Here is a 23,535-nt window from a genome sequence, read left to right on the forward strand (position 1 = left end):
AGGATAGTCCGCTGCCATCAAGCAAGAGATACATCAGAACTGGACCTTAAAAGGATTTGTAGAGCAGAGTACAAGCTAATTTCATTTGAATAACCACCGGTTCTTTTGTTGGGGCTGCAAGTCAGAAAACTCGTGGGATGTATTTCGGATGCTGTTCACGGTTCCTATGCTGATGACTCTCAATCCAGTTGCCCTACATTGAATTATTACACACCCCAACGTACTCCCTAACAAGCAAGCACCTAACCAACAAGCATCCCTTAACAAGCCAGCATCTCCTCTTCTAGTCAAATTCTCCGAGGGCTGAAACTGTTGCTGTTTGGATGTGAATCAAGATGAGTCTCTATTCTGCCGCGCGGGGCTGTAGATTCACGGGTCTCAAAATTCATTCACACTAAATAAAGCACCAGAATAAAAGGTCAAACAAAATCTGAGACTAGCTGTCAGGAAGGACAGCTCTTTGGATCCAAATGTTTAAAAGGTAACTATATATACATACCCACACACACACACTTAAATAGACATATATTCAATATCCTTTTTTCTTTTTTGCATCACAGTGTAAAATCGTTCTTCTTCCCAAAGAATTTATGGAGGAATGAAATGGGGAGGGGAATCAAGAGGGATAGAGGGGCAGCATTCAATTTTCAGGAGAAGACAGTTCCTATTTTTATAAGGAAGGCGAAAAGCTAAAGTGCAGTTTGAGATCTGAATGTCAGTTAGAGGAGCTTAGTAGCAGCCAGACAATAAGCTTGAGTTGCAACAAGTAAGAAGTACATTACAGCGTCCCCATTGTAAAGCTTCCTATATAATTATTACGGTTATTGTTACTCATGCTATCAGCAGTTTGGTATTATTCAGGTATAGTGTTCTCCAATATATTTTTTTCCTCTTGGAAAGAATTTGGGGAGGAAAAGAAAATTGCAATCCCCCCCCCCCAAAAAAATATAACAATCCCCTCCCCCCATGAAGTTTTCAAATCTCTTGAAATGGTATGCATAAAAGTTCCTGTAAGGAAAGGCTACACACTTTTTACACGTTTGGTGGTCCTCTCTGACCCACCACGCTGACCATGGAGGAGGAGGGGTGTAAAAATTCCCAGGTGATGTTTCTTTTACATTAACAGGTTTATTATAAAATTGTGCTTAGGGATGATTCAGCCAGCAAATCACACACCCCCTTTTGTTTTTAAAAAAAACAAACCTACATTCATTCATTCTTTCTTCCTTTTTTTTTTAAAAAAATAAAAGAGCTTGTGCCAGGTTGTCGCGTTTGACTCGCTTGCAAAAACTTTACAACCTTCTCCAGATGGATTAGGGACAGCTTTTCGTACACACTCGCACCACGCACGCATTTTGGTGTGCTTCAGTACTGCCAAAGCCGCTGACTTCGATGACCTGCGAATTAACCGTCTCTCATCCACTGCATTAAAACTAGGTTGAAACTACATGGAACCAGCCATCAAAATTTCTGGTACCCCCTTTTTCCTATTCTCAAGGTTACAGTACCAAAAACATTTTAAACCGACGTATTAAAAATAAGAGCTGCCTATTTTTCAGCCCCTTGATCTTAAAAGACCCTGCTATACATTCTTTTTTTTCCCCCCTTTCACAGGAGCAAAGCTTAAGCTTGTCTTCAGAATGCATCTGAATTGGATCTACCATTTGAAGTTATCCTTGTAAATTATTACTCAAATCTCTTTTCTGACAGTTTCTCTCTTTTTTTAAAAAAAAAAACAACCAAACCAAACCAAACAGACAAACAAATCCTGGCTACATTCAGTCAGGGGCTGGTAACTTGAAATATCTCACGAAACCTAGCCGAAACAAATGCTAAAGGGCCGCGGTACACTTAAAAAAAGGAAAAAAGATAGAATAATGAATATACAATACTGCAATCCTCCTCACGGCAAAGAGACCACAGGAGTGGCTAATGTAAGGGAGGGGAGGAGAGGGAAAAAATGAAGGTGTACTTAATCCTACACGTTCTCAGGACTGTCCATACGGGCCTCCTTCGAAACTCTGGAGCAGATGGATCAGCACAAAGCACGCACACGGCACAAAGGAGCAACTGAAGGCAATCGGTCAAAAAAGAGAGAAGCTACCTAACAAAGGAACGACGGAATTCTTTCTTCCTTGGGAGTATAGAAAAAGTTCATCCCAAAGAACCGTGCGCACAGGGATACAGATAGAAAAAGGGGGGGACTTACACAAGGAGGGTGGGTAGGGGGGGAAGAGAAAAAAAAAGACAGGCAAGAGAGAGTCTGGAAAGAGGAGAGGACCACAACATTACACCACTGAGCGGTGGAGGAGCGTCTCGACCACCCGACCGCCGTTTTTTGTTTTTGTTTTTTTTTTCTTTTTTTCCTCCCCCGTGAGTCTTTTTTTTTTTATAAAATAAAGCCTGTTCCACAGATGGGTTGTCCAGAAACAAGGAATCGTATTGCAGTTCATTCCCAGCCATTGTCTTTGATCATGTGAGCGAGTTCGATGATGAATTTGCCTTCTTTGTACTTCTGACTGCTCTCAAAGGCGTGCTCCTAGGGGACAAAGCACAGCTCAGTCCATCCATCCATCCATTTATTGACACGTAGCCCCCGACTTACGATCGATGGTTTGTTTAGTGACGGCTCAGCGTCACGAGGGCACTGAGAAAAAGGGGACCAGGGACCATTTCTTTCACAGGACCGTTGCAGCATCCTCCTGGCGACGTGATCAAAATGGCAACGGGTTCGTCTTTAAGACGGGGTCACGCCATCCCCTTTTGCAGCCTTCCGACAAGCAAAATCAACGGGGAAGCCACTGCAGCGATTCCCTTAATGACCGTGGCAAGAAAAGGTCGTAAAATGGGGCAAAAGCCAATTAATAACTGTCATGCTTTAGCCACAGAAACTTCGGGCTCAGCTGCAGTCCTCGGAAGAGGGCTACCGGTATTAAATTTATACGCCACCCATCCCCTATCGCAGTGATGGCGAACCTTTTAGAGACCGGGTGCCCCAAAACCGCCCCCTTGCCCCCGCTCTGCCTCCCACCCTGCCTGCTCCGCCCCCACCTGCCCCCCACCCCGCCCACCTGCAGGGACACGCACCGCCTCCATGGCCCGCAGCAGATCACCCAGGCAGCCCTGCAGCACCATGGCAGCCATGCCCTCCGCCCACACCCCGCAGCATCATCTGCACGCTATGGGGCGCGAGGGCGGAGTCGTGTCCCTGCTGCCCGGCTATGTCCTTGGGTGCGCTGCTCCGTGTGGGCCGCACCCGGGGGTGACTCTCCTCCAGGGGGGCTGCTGGTGAGGAGGGGGCTGGGGCGACAGCACGCATGCCCACAGAGAGGGCTCTGAATGCCGCTTCTGGCACGCGTGCCATAGGTTCGCCACCCCTGCCCTATCGGGTGACTCCTGAGGTTAGGTATGCCTCCAGCCAAAGAGTAAACCAAACATTTTGCGCGATCCCACTTGAACGGGGAGATATATAAGCTTAAGAGGACACCAGATCACCTAGGATGGCCTTCGATGCAAGGGAAGTTTGAGAGGAAAGCTAGTTGTGACCTTCCCAAGATCCTTAGCCCATAAATGGAATCACGCGTTAAGAAACGGGCCTCCTGTTCTCCACAATCCTAACAAACGTGATCTTGAAATTGGTTCACACCTAACTATGTGCCTAAGATGAAGAGAAAGGGGAAAGAGGCAGCTGTGATGTCACACGTTCTGCTGAAGGGTGGGCCGCAAACAGGAAGGACAACACAAGCCACACAGCCTCCTTCTTCTCGCCAGGGTGTCGACTGGAGGTTATGCACTTTCTACGCTGGCCGCCCAGCTCTTTGAAATCTGTGCGCATGGAGCTAAGGACAAGTTCTCTTCATACGTATTTATACATATGTTGTGTGTAACATGTTTCAATGTGTGTTACGTGTGGGTGCACTTTGAGAGCAAGCAACTGAATTTCATTTTTAATGTGTGCCAATGTGCCCACAGTAAAAAAAATGACAATAAAGGTTATCAGTCATCTATCTATCTATCTATCTATCTATCTATCTATCTATCTATCTATCTATCTATCTATCTATCTATCTCTCCATCATCTATCTATCTATCTATCTATCTATCTATCTATCTATCTATCTATCTATCTATCTATCTATCTATCATCTCTCTCTCTAATCTATATCTATCTCGCTATTTAGTTCTCTATCTATCTATCTATCTATCTATCTATCTATCTATCTATCCTATTTCTCTATATCTTGCTATCTAGTTCTCTCTCTATATATCTATCTATCATCTATCTATCTCTATACCTCTCCATCTCTATCTATTTATCTATCATCTCTCTATCTATCTCTCTATCTCTCTCTAAATGAACACAGGGGACCTCTCAGCCTTTTGAGGCTCTCCCCCTTCGCTCTAGTTGAAAAAAATGTCCTGGACCAAGTGACATTAGAACAGGGACGTTAGCAGTAGACATGGGAGCGTGGCAAGCAAGTTGCTTATAAAGTAGTCCTCAACTTACAACAGTTCCTTTAGTGACCATTCAAAGTCAAAACGACACTGAAAAAAAGGGACCTATGGCCGTTTTTCACACTTACAACCAATGCAGCCTCCTCCGTGGCCACGTGATCAAAACTCAGACCCTTGGCAACTGGCATGTACTTACGACGGTTGCAGTCTCCCGGGGTCACGTGATCCCCTTTTGCGACCTTCTGACCAGCGAAGTCAATGGGGGAAGCCGGACTCACTTAACAACCGTGTTACTAATTTGACAACTGCAGTGATTCGTTCAACAACGGTCGTAAGGAAGGTCGTAAAAGGGGAGGAAATTCATTTATCCACTGTAATCACTGAGCAACAGAAACGTTCTGCTCAGTTGTGCTTCGTTCAGTTGAGGACTCTCTCTATTCTCTGACTTTTGAAACCTGGAGCTGGCCTGCTTAGTAAAGGCCGTATTCCAGTATCTGAGGGGCTGCCCCAAAGAAGAGGAGGGGGGGGTCAACTCATTTTCCAAAGCACCAGAAGGCAAGACAGGAAACACTGGATGGAAATGCATCAAGGAGAGAAGCAACCTGGAATTAAGGAGAAACTTCCTAACAGTGAGGACAATTAACCAGTGGAACAGCTCGCCACCAGATAATGTGGGTGCTTCATCACTGGAGGTTTTTAAGAAGAGACTTGAAAGCATGGCATAGGGTCTCCTGCTTGATCAGGGTTTGGACTAGAAGACACCTCCCCCAAGATCTCTTCCAGCTCTATTCTGATTGAAAAGTGTAACTAACTAACTAACGCAACTGCTACTGTGTGCAACTGGCCTGAGTCCTCCTCCAACGGTCAGCTCAACCAACGGACCCAAAACGTAAAGGAACTGGCAGGGATGGGGTGCTCCCTCTTTCGCGTCAAGCCGACATCAAACCAAGAGAACCAGGCCACGCCCAGAGCAGAGGCTTACGTATTTCCATCCGAGGGTGGTTTTGCAGTTTTCACAATAAATATCTGCTACGGCGTGCAAGCCCGTCAGAAGAACCCGCTCTTCCGCAGGACCACAGCCTACGTTCACCCTGCGAGAGAGAGAGAGGGAGGGCGGGAGAAACACAGGTCGTTTCGTTGAATGTATAATGGCGTCGACAGCAAAAATAGGGAAACAACAACACTTCGGGCCAGGACTTGGGAGGGAAATGTTTCCTGAGTTTGATTCAAGAGCTGTTTTGAAGACAAACGCCTTGTTTCCATCCTCCAAGCCAGCGGATTTACGAGAAGCGTCTAGTATAAAATAGGGGACGGCGTTGCGATGGCTTCTCGGCGTGAGCGAAGGAAGAACGACTTCAATGTGTCTGTCGCCTCCATCCAAGGCAAGCAGGCAGAATGGTCCAGCTGGGCCAAAGGTTTCAATGTGCCTCTTTTGAATTTCTGGTGGGGCGGTAAATATGCATGGCTGAAGAGCAACAGTAAGGAGGGGACGATGGTCTGGAGGCTTTCCAGATGGGTCAACTAGGTGGACCTTAGTAGGGTACGGTGAAGAGCCTGTAAATGGTCTGATGTTCAACACTATCTATCTTTCCTGTCATTCCTTAGCATTATCCTAACAGTGTGATGTTACTGCCTGGAACTTGGAATTCAGCCTTCCTTCCTTCTTTTCTTCTGTTCTTCCTTCCTTCTTTCCCTTCTTTTTCTTCTCTTGTATTCTTTTTCTTCCTTTCCTTTCTTTTTCTTCCTCCCCCTCTCTCTTTCTCTTTCTTTTCCTCCCTCCCTTGGTTTTTTTCTTTTCTCTCTCTCTCTCCTTCCTTCCCTCCCTCCCTCCCTCCCATTCATTCCTTCCCTCCCTCTCTCCTTCCTTTCCTCCCTCCCTCTCCCTCCCTCCTTCCTTCCCTCCTTCTCTCTCCCCTCTCTCTCCCTCCCTCTCTCTCCTTCCTTCCTTCCTTCCTTCCTTCCCTCCCTCTCTCTCTCCCTCTCTCCCTTTCCCTCTCTCCAACCCAACCCACCAGCAGGCTAGCAAGACCGAAACATTTCTCAGTGCTGCAGAAAAGCAGAAAATGAATGGTACTTACACAGAATTAAAGAGGTAGGCGCGTCCTTGGCTTCCCTGAAAAGACTGTAAGAAAGAGAGAAGGGAATGTTACATTTATTTTTTTTAAAAAAAAGAAAAATGTGGTCAGATCATGTCACAGCATTCTTTCAATAAAGCACCCCAGAAATCGTGGGCGCTCCATCCCTGGAGATTTTTAAGAAGAGGCTAGACAGTCACCTGTCTGAGATGGCATAGGTTCTCCTGCTTGAGCAGGGGGCTGGACTAGAAGACCTCCAAGGTCCCTTTCAGCTTCTATTCTATTCTAAGGTCTACCTGCTTCAATGGTAAACTCTGAAATGGGCATTGCCTAGAATACACACAGTAAGTGAGAGTTACGCTGGATCATCTAACACGGGGATCTCCAACCCTGGCAACTTTAAGACTTGTGGACTTCAACTCCCAGAATTCCTCAGCCAGCCCTGAGGGGCTGGCTGAGGAATTCTGGGAGTTGAAGTCCACAAGTCTTAAAGTCGCCAAGGTTGTGGATCTCTGATCTAACAGACACAGATACCAAGACTTATGGCACCGGCTCAGTGGCAGAAATGTGGCAAATCTTCTAGGTACATGGAAACAGATACAATAAATAATAGAGCTGCAAAAAAATAAATAAAAAGTAGCCAAAGAGAAGGGCAACATTTCTATAGTTGTTATTGTATCGCCTTCACCAAGAGAAAAGTGACAAAAGGAAGAAGGATGGGTGTATTCCTATTTTCACACAAGGATTTAAAAATCCTGCAAGTTCTCAGCTACTCGGAAATGGTAGAGGGTCAGGTTTCTGCGCCAGCTATCAATTATACGCTAGAAATGGATGAAACGCTTGTATCCACCAGACATTATCAAAAGACACATTTCCAGAAACTCTGAAAATATATCACAGGCAGTCCCCAACTTACAACTGTTCACTTAGTGACCGAAGTTAAAACAGGACTGGGAAAAAAGGGACTTAGGATCATTTTTCACACTTAATTCATGGGTCACAGGATCAAAATTCAGCCGTTTGGCAACCGACTCATATTTATGACCGTCACAGTGTCCCGGAGTCATATGATCCCCTTTGGTGACCAAAGTCAATGGGGGAAGTCAGATTTGTTGGACCACCATGTTACTAACTTAAACAACTGCAATGACTCACTTAACAGATGTGGCAAGAAAAGTCGTAAAACGGGGCGAAACACACTTCACAAATGTCTCATTTGGCACCGTCAATTTCCCTCTGCCTGGATGCGTTTTCGCTCTTGGCTGTGATCAGTAAGCGGCTAAAGGGAAAACAGACCTCAAGTCATGATGGGGTGAGTGTGTTTGTGTGCGTGTACAAACACACACAAACACCCACAGACAGAGCAGCAGATTTCAAGAGTTTATTTAGGTTTTATTATCATACTATCAGGGCTGAAAGCAGATTAGAATATATTACGCGTAGCTTAGAAGCCCTTTTAAAATGTCCAGAACGTTACTCGTTGCCTTAGGGTTGAAAGACCCTGGCTAAAATAAATGGGATTTTAGCCACAACCAGGATTAGGTTTATATCAAGCAGCGTGTACTCGCGTTATTACGTGGCGTAGGGGGAAGATGATCGGAATCAGGGATGAAAAGATGAAGCTTGCAACTATGGTTATTATTATTTTTTCCAGGAATGCTAGGGCGTCTAGAAGTTTTGGAGTTAGATGCTAAGCTGTAAAATTTGCTTTTCAGAGCAACTGTGCCAGTATTTCACGATTTCTTTAGAGACGCTGATATTTTGTGCATTTTTGTGAGAAAAGTTAAGCTTTATTATTTTTAAAAAAATATATATATAGCACCAGTTCAGGTGGCAGTTGTGCACAAAGTCTTATTTTTAGCCAGAAGCTCAAAATTAGCGAAGAGATTTTAATGGCGCTAAAAGAAGGAAAATAGAACTACATTTAGTCCTCTACTTACGACCACAATTGACCACAATCTTGCCACAGTGGGTCAGCAAATTGCTGCGGTTGTTAAGTTGGTAACACAGTCATTAAGGGAGTCTGATTTCTCCATTGACTTTGATTGTCAGAAGGTCGCAAAAGGGGATCACGTGACCCTCCAGGGACACTGCGACCGTCATAAATATGAGTCAGTTGCCAGTTGCTTGAAATTTGATCGTAGGACCCTGGGGATGTTGCGACAGTTGTTAAGTGTGAAAAAGAGTCATACGACACTTTTTTTCAGTGCTGTAACTTTGAACAGTCCCTAAATTAAATGAATAGAATAGAATAGAATAGAATAGAATAGAATAGAATAGAATAGAATAGAATAGAATAGAAGCTGGAAGGGACCTTGGAGGTCTTCTAGTCCAGCCCCCTGCTCAAGCAGGAGGCTTACAACAGTTGTAAGTCGAGGACTACATATAGTAATCATGTAGCCACTGCTACTTCATTTATACAGAACAGGGAAATGAGGAGTTAAAGAATCTGTAGCGTGGGAGAATAACAGAGCGACTGAAAGCTTGATGCTCTTAAGACTAGGTAACTTTCTTTGCAGAATCCACCAGAGGGAAAGGTGGAAGAGAAAATCTGAAAAAGAACATGCTGATTTACAGAGCCTTCCCAAGGGACAGGCTTCAAGAGGTAACTCGAAATCAAATTTCCCAACCGCGTTTCCAGCAGAATGAGCAATTTGCAGTATCACAATGTACGGCGTGCAAATCAGGAAATGTTTGGATTTATGTTAAGGGCAACGTGATTCAATGAAAGCCTGACACAGGAAATGTTTGTTTTTGAAAGAGGAATACTTTGTGCTTTACATCTCAGATATAGATAGATAGATAGATAGATAGATAGATAGATAGATAGATAGATAGATAGATAGACAGACAGACAGACAGACAGACAGACAGACAGACAGACAGACAGACAGACAGACAGACAGACAGACAGACAGACAGACAGACAGACAGACAGACAGACAGACAGACAGACAGACAGAATATAGAGATAGAGATAGATAGAGATATAGAGATAGAGATAGATATAGATAGATATCGCAAAAGGGGATCGCGTGACCCTGGGACACTGCGACCGTCACAAATGTGAGTCAGTTGCCAAGCGGCTGACTTTTGATCACGTGACCATGGGGAGGCTGCATCAGTTGTGGGGAAAATGGTGTTTTTAGTGCCGTTGCAATTTCAAATGGTCACTAAATGAGTGTTGTAAGTCTACCTATACCTTACACCTGAAATGTACACCAGATCAGCTGCAGTACAGTAAACTTGTGAGTACTCCAACAATGCAGATACTAAATAAACAACTAGACCAGGGGTAGGCAACCTTGGCTCTTTCATGACTCGTGGACTTCCAACTCCCAGAATTCCTGAGCCAGCCTGGCTCAGCTTGGAAACCTCTCCCTTTCCCCTCAGCGTGGCTGGCTCAGGAATTCTGGGAGTTGAAGTCCACGAGTCATAAAAGAGCCAAGGTTGCCTACCCCGGAACTAGACTGAAAACATTCTGTAAGTTTGGTAAACGGTTTCCTTTAAAGCTGAAACATATTTTACACTGAAAACAGCTTCAACGCCCAGGAAACACAAACTTGGAGAAGAGTTTATTAACCACTTCGATCAAAAGTGCTGGGATCTGCTTTTTTTTTTTTTGCACAGAAAAGAATAATAATAAAAACCAACGAGCGGGAAACTTAAGCAGATGTGATTGCTGTCCATTGGGTACGACGAGTTTAACATTCAGAGCCTGAAAAACAAATGCAGGCTGTTCTCCACTTAACGACCACAAGCCAGCCCAAAATTTTCCACGGCTAAGCAAGACGTCAAATGAGTTTCGCCCCATTTCACGCCTTTTCTCGCCACGGTTGTTAAGCGAATCGTGGCATTTGTTAAGTTAGTAACCCGGCCGTTAAGTGAATCTGGCTCTCCCCCCCCCCATTGACTTTGCTTGTCGGAAGATTGCAAAAGAGGATCGCGTGACTCCGGGACGTTGCAACCGTCGTAAGTACATGCCAGTTGCCAAGTGTCCGAATTATGATCACGTGACCGTGGGGAACGCCGCCAAGGTTGTAAGTGTGAAAAACGGTCATAGGTCGCTTTTTGTCAAGGCCATGTAGCTTCAAATGGTTACTAAAGGAGTGGTTGTAAGTCTAGAACAGGGGTAGGCAACCTTGGCTCTTTGACGACTCGTGGACTTCAACTCCCAGAATTCCTGAGCCAGCACGGCTCAGCCTGGAAACCTCTCCCTTTCCCCTCATCGTGGCTGGCTCAGGAATTCTGGGAATTGAAGTCCACGAGTCATGAGGGGGCCATAGTTCCCCCATGCTGGCTCAGGAATTCTGGGAGTTGAAGTCCACGAGTCATAAAAGAGCCAAGGTTGCCTACCTCTGGCCTAGAACTACCTGTACTGTGCTACCACAAGTGAGTTCATTAGTTCCAACACGGACATCCACTATAGCTAGGTCAACGCTAAGAAGGAAAATCTGGGCCTTGCAAGGTTGACTCCTCGTACAATCCAACATTTGTCTCCAATAAATGCAGCAGGAAGAGGTACCAGACACACCAGAGAGAAAGAAATACTCTTGAGAAGAAATAAGCTCAAGAAGCCGAAGGATTATACAGAATTTTGGAGACGGATTAATAAGAATCGGTTCACAATACACAGTTTTTCAGGCTTTCAGTTTGAAATCTTTTCAAGTATGGATTAGGAGGAAATTTAAAGTGTCCTTCAGAGGTAAGAAGAGCTTGTGGCTTCGGATATTGCTTTCACTAAACAACTTAGGAAAAAAACATAACAAAAGAAAACCACCTTTGGGACAAGCCATGACCTGGATGATTGAGCATCTCCACAGACATTTAGAGAGAGAAAGAGTCCTAGTAGTAGAATGGATACGGATTACTCCTTGGCTATGTTTTATGTAAGCGATGACATTTCTAAGCATGGAAAAACAACAAACTACACCATCCACCTTTAAACTGTTTTTTAAAGGCATAATTTTCTGGGAAACTGATACGCAACATACATACACACTGATTTTACTAGTGTTTTTCAAAGTTGGCAACTTTAAAATGTGTGGACTTCACGTCTTAGAATTCCCCAGCCAGCACGCTTTGAGTTGAGTGGACTTCAACTCCCACAAGGCTGCTGAGGAATCCTGGGAATTGAAGTCCACACATCTTAAAGTTGCCAAGTTTGAAAAACACTGCTCAGTACCTATACACATTATGCGTTTTTATTCAGCGAATTCTTAGTAGAGGATTCCGAAACAGCTAAAACGCCGGTCTGGCTTTTCCGTCTGACTTGAGGCCCTTCAAATAACGAGGGTGCATCAAAGGGCAAATGCATGAGGTCTAGAGACTTGCCTTGGAAATGAGCTCATCGTGATTGGCCAGGTGGGCTCTGCAGTGGATACAACTGTAGGTTCGGTGACAATTTGGCAGGTACGCCTGGAACGTTTTGGATTTTGTCATTTTTACCATTTCCGTCGCTGGCTCCTCGGTCTGATCAGGGCTGGCACTTGAGAAACAATTTTGCTGAACTTGCTGACAAAAGAAACACTGGAAAATGCAGGCAAAAGCCGTCGTTGTTGTGTAGGGTGTGTGGCCCTTTCCACACAGACGCTACCGAAGAATCTGTTAAAACCTAAAAAGGAAAAGAAGGGCCGTCAGCCATTCAGTCTTCCCGTCCACCACCTGGGGGTTACCTGGCCCTGCCTAGCCACTCCTCACTTAATAAAGGAGGGGGTCTTGCCTGCTTCTTTTACGCAGTCACCAGATCATCCCCAAAGAAGGATCTAAACAGATCTCTGCACACCGTCCTTCAGGCCATCAGCAATGCGATGCAGAAGGCAGAGTGCAAACACACACAAAAAAAGGATGAAACTGGAGGCCAGGGTCTTGAATGAGCTGAGTAGAACGCTACTAAAACTCCCTTGCGCCTGGCCCAGCGGTGCCCAACCTTGGCAACTTTTAAGACCGGTGGACTTCAACTCCCAGAATTCCCCAGCCCAGCCTTGGAAGCCCCTCCTGCTCACTTGCTCCCAACAAAATGTCACTCTTCTCCAGTTAGGTACCATATTTTTTTTTCCGTTGTGATTGACAGAGGAGGTCAAGGGGAGACAGAAGGAGGAGCTCCTGTTAGACATGAAAGGGGTGAGGGGAATTTTGAGTCTATTATGTCGTACTGCAGGTGGTCCCCAACTTACGGCCATTTCTTTAATGACCCTTCCAAGTGATGCAAAAAGGGAGTTGCCGCCGCTCCTCACACAACGGTGGCAGCCTCACTGCAGTCGTGTGATCAAAACTGGGGCAAGGGGTCATGTGATTGCCCGCTGTGACCCTCTCGGCTAGCTTTCATCGAGCAAAATTAATGGAGGGAAGTTAAGATTCGCTTAATGACCAAGGCAAAAAGTGTAAAAACCAGGCGCGGGCCACTTAATGACTGCATTGCTTAGCGACAGGGAATTCTGGTCCCCAATGGTGGTGGTAAGTTGAGGTTTACCTGTATATGTGAGATCCTTGGTGCTCCCTGAGCTCGGTGGTTTCCTTGCAGATATTTCAGGACCAAACTAGGCAATATCACAAATGACAGACTTGGAGGGGACCTTGGAGGTCCTCTAGTCCAACTCTCTGCTCAAGCAGACGACTTTGGACCATGTCAGAGGCTTCTTAAAAACCTCCAGTGGTGGAAGCAGCCAACCACGTCTGGAGGCAAGCCGTTCCACTGGTTAATCGTCCTCACTGCTTAGGAAGCTTCTCCTTAATTCCAGGTTGCTTCTCTCCTGGATTAGTTTCCGCCCGCTGTTTCTTGTCTTGCCTTTTTGGTGCTTTGGCAAATCTGGAAAGCCATCAGGGCACTCCAAGAGCACCAAGGACCCCACAGCTCAACCCTGACACTATTCTCTTCTGTCGCTATATCTGGTTTGGACGGAGCTCTGTTGTAAGAGAAGGTGCTCGGGCAGACCTGCTCTTGACATCAACACAGCTTATCCAAGTTCTGTAACCACCCTCCCCTTTGTACACCTCTTCACTTTTAATTTCTAGTATAAACAAGGCTGGTTTCTGAGAGGTGAGGCTACCAGTGACATGATGGCGGGGTGGGGTGGGGGAAAGACAGCTGGTGCTTTGTCGTGATGCATTGGGATGGGGTGATAGGAGGGAAGAAGAGGCCGTGAGAAATGGTGAGGGGCTTGCCGATTCTTCAGCTCTCCAACCCAATTGCCAGGAGGCCTTCCAGGGAGTCATCAAGATCCCTTGCCACTTCCCCATCCATTCTGGAAGCACATCTGAGAAACCCATCTGCCACAAAAAAAATAAAAATAAAATAAAAATGAAACCGGCAGGAAAATGGCAGCAAGACAGCAGTGATGGAGTGACACGAGATGAAAGCCCCGTCTGTTTGGTCTCCTCTCAGAAGAAGGCCAGGTCCACGGGCGTGCAGGTTTTCTTGGACTCAAAATGAGACACACACCCCGCCCCCAAATCGTCTCGGATTGGCTGAAAAATACAATAATAATGGGAAGTTTGGAGGGGGGGTCTTTACGCCAAGACCAGGGAGACAATGCCACAAGGAAAAGAGTTTTGTGACTCAGGCGAGCTTTGGATCATGTTTGAAGTGGTGACAGAGCGCGTTCATTGTCACGTCCCACTGTGTCTTGGTGACAGAATTGAAGGATGGTGAACAACTCCTTGCTGTAAAGCAAAAAGGTCATCATCATCGTCATTTTGGAGAGACTCAAAAAGCTGGAGGGGACAGCTTGATTCTGCAATATCCAGAAATATAAAAGAGAATATTGGAGTTCCGGTTTGAACGGTGGAGCCCTTGGCGCTCTCTGAGCTTGGTTGTTTTCTTCTGCTAGCATTGATGTTGTTACTTGGTTGGGTCATGAAACGTGGGCAAAACGACAACCAAGCTCAGAGGGCGCCAAGGGCCCCATGCTCAGAAAACTTATTGGCGCGAATCAATTCCATTAAATGTAATATAAGAATTAAGTGGGGATATGTAGAAAAAGAAAACATTATGCAATTATGTTTAAGATAAAGACTTTCAGGACTGGATTATGGTGTCCAGCAAGGCTGAGAGTTGGTCAACTAAGAACATCCTTTAAAATGTTAAGAGGTTTGGGAGGGTTTGCAAAGCAGGAAGGCATTTGCCTGTACCTGCAATACCCAAGTTTTCCAGACCACAATCTCACAGTTGTGTTTAATTCAGCTGCGGTACCAAACTCCAGGACCAATGGATTCAGCTCCAGTAAAACCATGTAAGCTAGGCATTCGTGATATCAATGGCTTCTAACTGCCTGACCGATGCAAATTTTCTTGAACAAAAGAACCATCCAACAAAGCACAAGCGTGGCAACAAAGAACATGACCTAAACATTTACAAAAAAAAAGCCAGCGTTGCTACGAAAGTGAAAGAAAATTCAAGAGACTGGCTTGACTTTCTAGAAAATCTATTTTAAGCCAACCAAAGTCACTAGCATCAGTTCAGAGATCAAAAGCTATTTTAAAAAGAAAAATCCTTGGGAGTTAAGGCACGGATTTAATTTACATCGGGCTAATTGCTTGCTGATTGCTGGGGTCCTCTCTTTTCTCCAGTAGAATAGAAGCAATGTGCCCCCAATGTTTTGAGGTGCACCAATTTTCCCAAAGAGGCTTATCCTCTTCACGCACCGTGTGAAATTCTGCCTGCTAGCATGACATCATTTAAAGAAAATAAAGAGCTCCTGGTAGCCAAGCAGCAGCCAATCTTAAAACACAGAGGGCTGTCTTTCCTCTGCACCCGGATGTATAAACAAATATTTAAGCATGTTACCTGCCACAAAAAAAAAAAAAAAAAACACCCCAAACAAGATTGCAAAAATAAATCCAGCCGCTCTACCCACCCACCCCCCCAGCCAAGGATCTGACAATCCTGCAAAGCAACAGGTCGCTCGAACTGACCTTACGGCACAGGTACCCTGCTCTTTCATAAATATGCATTTCACAACCGTTCGTATTAAAAGCCCTTTCTTTCATTGATAAAATATGCAAAGCGCCACGGGCAAAGCTACCCGGTAAAACAAGAGTTATTGCAATCAGGTGGGCCATCCCTTGTATGTTTAGGCTTCATCGGGGGGAACGGAGTGTTTCATCTTCGTTAAACATCAAAAGGCAGCGACTAAATCAGACGTATAAAGGAGCGTTCATCGGAAGCCAAATCATTTCATTCTTTTTCAATTCATCGGGATGAGTGGCCTCTTAAAGCCTCCGAATGGAGCCGCTAGCGTTCAGGGTACATTGCAAATAGCCCCCCCCCGTTCAAAAAAGGGCGCTTCGTTCTAAACCAGCCCAAGCATTTCTCTGTGCAAACACGTCCACATGCCCCAGGAGAAGAACTGAACAATGGATCTCACCCGGGCTGCGACCCGAACAAAGCCCAAGCCTCGGACGGATCCCGGGAAACGTCAGGAGTTTCCTAAGCAATCCCACATCGCGAGCGAAAAGTCAACTTGTCCCTTCGATTTTCGTCACCCGAGCATCTCCTTCCCGGGTCTTGGTGGGCAGCAGGAAATTCAGGAGCCTGCAGGAAGATCAGGACTTCTTTTTTTTTTTCCCCCTCCGTAGCCGCCGTTGCAAGAGGCAGCTGGCTAAAAATAGGCAAGACACCTCCAGCCTGGTTTAGACAACACAGCACCTGGGGAAGGAGGCGAACGTGCGGCAACTGAGTCCCAGACAGTGTTCAGACCTTCCTGTAGCCAGCCAGCACCTGCTGGATCCAAGTTGGAAAAAAAATATATAATAATAATAGAAAAGGCAACGGAGGGCTGGATGCTATTCTTTTCGACGGTGTTGACAAACAGCTACCACAGGGCAGGAAGCTGCTTGCCACAGCTTGGCACTGGAAGGGGAGGGGGTTCTGATATAAAGAAACAGAGCTGGAGGGGGGGGGAGGCTTGGGGGGAAACGAAGAGGCTGCTTTTGCAACAATATTATGTAAAGCGTGCCCCTCGTGTTATTCCGACCAGTATGCACAACTGCATCCAGGGGGGGGGGGGGGAAACCCCAAGGAAAACAACAAAAGGGCTCCCCTTGCCAAAATCTGGAAAGCCGTCCCAAACGAAACCGACATCGAATGTAGAACCCAGGGGAAAGTGGCAAGGAGTTGAAAACCCCAGCAACAACAAAAGCAGGAGGAGAGAGATCTGGGTGCCCGGAGTGAAATTTCCCCTTACCTCTGGGGCTTCCTTGTTTTGACTCAGGCACAAACCACGGTCTAGAAGCCTCCAAACCCGATTAGCAAGTGGACAAGGGACGGCACGTAGGAAGAGCCCCCCCCTCTCCGTGCCTTACCGTGATCGTCATAGGAACATGCACAGATCCTAGGAATAGACCGACATCGTTCAGCCTGCCCCCCCAGCTGCAAACTCACCAAGACAATGGGGCAGAGGCAGGAGCAGATAACACGGGGAGGTTTATGACTCCAGTGCTCCAGGCCACACGCTTAAAAACCACCTGTATCTCCCAGGAAACCAGCTGGAGGGGGTTAAGCCCCCCCCCATACACACACACACACACACACACCTTTTCTGCAAGGGTACAGAGTTCAGAGCCTCATCTGAGAACCTGGAAAGAAGACCTGGCTGAGACCAGCTCTCAACCTGCATCCTAAAAACAGAGGGCTGAATTAAACATTTGCAACTCCACTGCTTTCAAAACAGGACTGGGTTTTGGTGTTTTTTTTAATGCAACTCCATTGATTTAAATCTTTTTCTTCCCAATAAACCCACTAAGGGAACTGTGTGTCTCACGAAAAAAAGCAGAAAAAGAGGAACGAACACGGAGAGGTTAGGCACAAGCATCCTTGCCCAATAAAACTCACATTCAGAGGCGAATCAAGCAGGCCTTGCAAGCCACAATGCACTGCACAGGCATGTCCTGGCTTCAGGAAAGCCCCCCTCCTCAATTCCTTTTCCTTCCTATCCTCCTTCGGAGATAATGGAGACCCAGGGCAAGTCCCCAGCCCCCCTTTCATTTCAACCACCCCTCTTTTCTTTCACACCTTGGATGTTTTCCCTGGCCTGCACCAGTTTTCACAAAGGGGAGCTACGTTTGTCTTTGGCAGTAGAGCCACACTCTTAGAGGGGGTCTTTTCAGCTGTTTTGTCTGTGGTTGTATTGTTTGTTGCTACCAGCCTTTCTAACCACACTATCACAGCTCCCGACTGCCCTGCAGTTCCTCTCCGCAGCCTTAGAAGGCGAGATGGGGCCGGATCGAAAGTCACAGGAGGAATTTTGCAAGCCTGTCATGAATTTGGAGGGTCACTCGGTTTAAGACGGGTTTCATTCTTAAAGGTGCCGGTTCTCCCTCCCTCCACAAAACGAGAACGGCAGCATCAGAGATTGGTGTGGGATTGCTCGAAGCCACCTGAGCCTACGAAGGAGGGAGAGGGAGGTAAATATTTTTTTTAAAAAGTGTTATGAAATCATTGATTATCGGCAGGGATGGCTGTCAGAAAAAGACAGGCCGATGAAGCTGCTTTATTTTGGGTAAAACTTGCAACAGGCTGAAGATTGTGCCTTTATAATGCACTGCATTTCAGATCCACTGCCTCGTCTTTCTAGATTAGTGCTTCCTTTGGAAAGGGGTGCAAGGGGGGCACTTTTCAGGCGCACACGCGCACGCAAGAGGGCCACTAGCATCCTCACAGGCCATTTGTGCACGGATATTTTTATGGTGGAGTTTTAAAATAGAATCGAGGGCACTGCTGGAGGTTCCATAATGGACAGGACAATCATTGGAAAGGCCATTCTGCCTTCAGGTGGGTTGCGCTATAACTCCCATCGCACCCAGCCAGATTATGAGCCCAATGGGGGGGTGATCTGAGTGGGTTAATGGGCCTGGATGATGGCAGGGGAGGATTCCAGGGTGATCCACCCCGACCCTGGGGCCTTCCAGATGCCCTGGGATGCCAGCCCCCCCAGCTGATGGGAAGTGGACGGGCGTTATAGTCCCATCTCATCCAGCCTTTCCTATCATTGCCTTTGTGTTTCCTCAACGATGCACTGGTGGGGGATAATAGGTCTTTGTTGGTAGGGAACAGCCCCAAAGATGTGAGAATGGGATCTGTACTCCATCTAGAACACACACACACACACACACACAACAGGGGGGAAATGGCCTCCCCAGCCATCAGAGCAATTGGTCCCCCAATCTCCAGCAAATGGGATGAGACTTGGGTGGCTGTACAGACAGGCCGAGAAAGAGAGAATGGGATTTGTAGTCCAAGCCATTTAGAATACACAGCAGTTTAAGAGAGTCAAGCCCCATCCTCCCCAGCCCGAGGTTCCCCAATCCTTAGGGAGGCACCTGCTGGGGAGAATGGGTTTTGTTGGGGAGCAGGCCAAGAGGCAGGAGGATGGGATTTGGAGTCCAATCCATGCTAGGTAGAACACTCGGTGGCAAGGGAATGAAGCCCCAGCCTCCCCAACCCTCCGCTGGGTAAGATGGGATCTTTAGTCCAATCCATCTAAGAACCTACAATGGCAAGGGAACAGAGTCCCATCTTCCTCATCCTTCCCGGCTCTGCAGTGCCCAGGGGCTGCAGGCTGGGGAGCATGGGTCTCTTAGCGGGGACCCAGCCAAGAGTTAAGAGAAGGGATGGGATGTGTGGTCCAATCCACCCAGACAACCCACAATGGCCTAGGAACCTAGTCCCATCTTCCCCATCCCTCCTAGCTCCCCAATCCCCAGGCAGGCAGGCAGGCTGGGGACCATGGGCCTCTCCGCAGGACCCCACCCGAGGCGAGAGGGATGGGCTGTGTAGTCCCGCCCATCTACAACCCACGAGGGCGGGGGGAAGCCAGCCCCTCCTCCCCTCCCGACTAGGGAGGATGGGTCTCTCTTCATACAGGAGGGGATGGGCTCTGTAGTCCAGCCCCAGCATGTCCCGCAGGGGATGATGGGCCGGCCCACCCACTCACCCGGGGGAGCCGTACCTGAGGGGGCGGGGCGGGGGCGGGGCTTCCCTCACGCCCCCAACGGCCGGCGGGCGAAGATGGGCGGGGGGGCATAGAGAGGGCCGCGCGCCGCTCAGGTCGCCGCCGCCGCTGCCGCCGCCGCCGCCACCGCTGCGCGCTTTCTCCTCAGCCCGGGCAGCCGGCGACTCATCCTGCTCCCGCCGCCGCCGCCGCCGCGACCGCCCGGCTCGCCTCGGGCTTTGTTTTGCTTGGGGCTTCCTCGGCCCCGCCCCCTGGGAGGGCTCGCGGCTCGGCGCATGCGCCACCGCCGCCCGGTGGCCGTTAGCCGAGCGCCGAGGAAAGAGGCGCGCGCCGTCGTCCGGCGTTGCCGCGGGCGACGGCCAATCGCGACGCAGAGCGTTCCCGCCGCCGAGGCCGCCTCCGCTGGGTCTTAGCGCCCTCACGCAGGCGCCTGCTCAGCTGGTGGCTGGCGCTGGTGGGGTTTTTTTTTAATGAATTTAATATTATTGTTGTCGTTATTACAATTGTCATTATTGTTGTTTTCATTGTCATTATATTATTATTATCGCTATTATAATTGTCATTATTATTGTTATTGTCATCATTATTATCAGTTATTATTATTATTACTATTATGTAGTCCAACTCTGATGCCGGGAAGCATTAGAAGCACCCTTTGCAAGCCAATTTTTCTTTGTGCTTTGCTAGCCCTGCGACTGAGCCTGTTTCTATTCTGTATTTCTATTCTATTCTATTCTATTTTGTTTTATTCTATATTCCAATAACTATTCTATTCTATTCTATATTCCAATATCTATTCCATTCTATTCTATATTCCAATATCTATTCCATTCTATTCTATTCTATTCTATATTCCAATATCTATTCCATTCTATTCTATATTCCAATATCTATTCCATTCTATTCTATTCTATTCTATATTCCAATATCTATTCCCATTCCATTCCATTCTATTCTATATTCCAATATCTATTCTATTCTATTCTATTCTATTCATCACACATCTATTTTTCATGTTTCCAGACCACCCAGCTCCCTCAAGGTGTCGTCGTCATCATCATCACCAATCATTGCTAGCAAGCTTGGCTCTTGCGACATAGCTATGTGAAGATCAGGAGGAAATTATGACAGCAGGAAAGAGACACGGGAATCTTTAAAATGTTGCTGACATCTAGCGGCAGCACCAGAGCAAAGCACGTTTTCGTTGGCCACACGAATTAACTTGTTTCGAGGGCACCGTGCATGAGCGGAATCACGTAGGGCAGGGTAATGCCAAAAGTAATGCAATCCAGAACAAGCAAGCAAACGAAAAAGAGGTGATAATCTGATTCCCAGCTCTTTGGTCCCTTCTTTTTTTCATCTAAACACTTTATATCTTCAGGAGTTCTTCTAAAAAAATTACATTTCTTTAGGAAGGCATGAAAGGTGGCGCTTAAAAAAGAACCCCGCAGAATCACCATCACGATGGCTGGCCTTGAGTTAGTGACATAGGCTGCAGATTATTCGGAGCTGGCCAAGCCACGTTGCAATGGGATGCAATTTATAACGAAGCAAAAAATATGAAATGTAGCCTCCGAAGTCGTTTTTGAACCTAAAATGCCAAATGACAGCTATTGGTTTATTATAAATTTTATTTATTGTACTCTCCTTTTGGTTCACATGATGATTAACTGCAGGCCTTAAAATAATCAGAAACAGGGATCAAATTAAGGCAAGCCCACATTAAAGCTCGCATAGTTTGGTTTTGGCTTAGCGTGTTGTCTGACTCCAACCGTTGGGTTTGTTAAGCCGTAGTTTACATAGTTTCAGTTGTAAACATAGCTATACACTTTTAAGCAATGCTGCTTTATCAAACAAACTGCAGTTGAACTGTAGCCTAGAATCATTTCCAATCACATGGAAAGAGGAGAATATTTTTTAGGAAAATCTGTCTCCTGCCGTAATTAATTCTTTGGAGTATTAATTTTAATTCTTCTCTGAGCACAACCATTCCTCTAAACAGCAGTACGAAACAACCTTTGCAGCAGAAACTCCCAAAGTGATACATTAAGTTTGAAGATTCCTAAAATTAGAATAGAAGTTGGAAGGGACCTTAGAGGTCTTCTAGCCCAGCCCCTTGCTCAAGCAGAACCTATGCCATTTCAGACAAGTGACTGTCCAGTCTCTTCTTAAAAACCTCCAGTGATGGAGCGCCCACGATTTCTGGAGGCAGGCTGTTCCACTGGTTAATTATCCTCACTGTTAGGAAGTTTCTCCTTAATTCCAGGTTGCTTCTCTCTTTGGTCAGTTTCCAACCATTGTTTCTTGTCCTGCCCTCTGGTGCTTTGGAGACTAGTTTGACCCCCTCTTCTTTGTGGCAGTCCCTCAAATACTGGAACACTGCTATCTCCGAAGCCTTTTCCCCTTGAAAAAAGTGACTTAGGTCTGTTTCTCACACTTACAACCACTGCACCATCCCCATGGGCATTTGATCAAAATTTGGATGCTTGGTAACCAGTTCATATGTACGACTGTTGCAGTGTCCCAGAATCGTAGTGATCCCCTTTTACAAACCGTCTGATGAGAAAAGCCAACGGGGGAAGCCAGATTCATTTAACAATTGTGTTACTAACTTAACAACTGCAGTGATTCACTTAACAAGCCTGGCAAGGAAGGTCGTAAAATGGGGCAAAACACACTTAACTGTCTCGCTTAGCACCAGAAACGTTGGGCTCAATTGAGGACGTAAATTGAGGACTATCTGTATTGTAGAAAATGTGTGCGTTATGAGTTAAACGCCTTTTGAAAAAAGCTGCTTTGTCATTCCAAATATCCACAGCTACTTTGTTGCTTTAGTAATCCAGGATCAAATTTAATGAGTTCCTTCCCATTTGTTTTTACAAGTATCTGATGGCATGTACTAACAAGACATTAACTGTTCCATTTTTTTTCTTTAAAAAAAAAAAAAGCACGTATGCTTACAACAGAAGACAAAAAAATATAAACTTTTTCTACTTACAATAATTCTATACATAGCATAAGAACCAAATCACCAATTTTTGTCACACGATAAGAAATGTTTTGTGTCGTCGGGTAACATAACAGGAAAACCCTTTATAAAATTCTGTTTTCATTTCTGGTTTTTTTTTAAATTAACCATTCATTAAAACTAGCTATGCAGGCAGCCTGGGATACATGACTAAGGCACCAACAGTACAAAGCGATATAAAAGCGCAACGTTATTTCCTTAGGAGTGCGTTATACACTTGACACGCCACGAGAAAAGGCAAAAAAGAGTCAACCGACTTGTCGCAACCTTTGCGTGTTCTCAGAGGGTACCGTTTCTTCCAGTTTTTGTCCAAACTTGACATGATGATGGGTCTTCTTCAAGGCTTCAGTAATTCAATCCCAACTTCCCTAACCTGGGTGCTCTTCAGATTCTTGGCAACAACCTAGCTGGGTGGAGAATTTCGGGAGACGACAAACCAAACAGCTGGGGACAACTCCCGTAACGTTTTGTAATTCTCGGGAAAAAATGCTTCCTTAAAATCTAAAGCCGAACGTCCTTTGAGGCGTAAACGTGAACCTTTGATGCTAAACTTGCTGTTGAACTGAGAATTGCCTCAAAACATGGTTGGCTGGAAGTATTATCTTAGGTCTGCCCCACCTCAGCTCATTTCAAGTAAGGTTTCATCTGCAGGAACCAATTTAGCCTTAAGACATTGAAAATATCCCTGTGATTCCTTGCAGTGATCCGAGTATGCTATAGCAAAGTGCCTGATGTAGGGATGTGCTATAGCTTGCTGGCAATATACAAGGTGTGCATATATCTCGAAGTTCCTACAGTTAGGCTCTAGAATTAGCAGGGGATGAGAAGGATTTTTGCAAAAACATTTGGGGGAATATCCCGCCACTTGTTTTACATACTGCTTTCCATTACTAAAGCACAATCAATCATAACCAGTTACGGCAACGTTCTCAAACTTGGGAACTTTTAAGATTCGTGGACTTCAACTCCCACAATTGCTTGACTGGGGAATTCTGGGAGTTGAAATCCACAGGTCTTAAAATTGCCA

At 46.2% G+C, this 23,535-nt stretch overlaps 1 protein-coding gene across 1 annotated transcript; it reads right to left on the reverse strand.

The window, feature by feature from the left end:
* Positions 1 to 2,441: 2,441 nt before the first annotated feature.
* YPEL1 (yippee like 1) lies at positions 2,442 to 11,981 on the reverse strand. The gene is made up of 4 exons (XM_015822566.1): positions 11,865 to 11,981; positions 6,534 to 6,577; positions 5,438 to 5,546; positions 2,442 to 2,539 (listed from the first exon to the last, which is right to left on the reverse strand). The coding sequence occupies exons 1-4, from the start codon at positions 11,979 to 11,981 to the stop codon at positions 2,450 to 2,452; spliced, it is 360 nt and encodes a 119-aa protein (XP_015678052.1). The 3' UTR covers positions 2,442 to 2,449.
* Positions 11,982 to 23,535: the final 11,554 nt, after the last annotated feature.

This window comes from Protobothrops mucrosquamatus, unplaced genomic scaffold, assembly GCF_001527695.2.
Source record: "Protobothrops mucrosquamatus isolate PMUCROS unplaced genomic scaffold, P.Mucros_1.0 scaffold1607, whole genome shotgun sequence".
In the NCBI taxonomy this organism is placed as follows: domain Eukaryota; kingdom Metazoa; phylum Chordata; class Lepidosauria; order Squamata; family Viperidae; genus Protobothrops; species Protobothrops mucrosquamatus.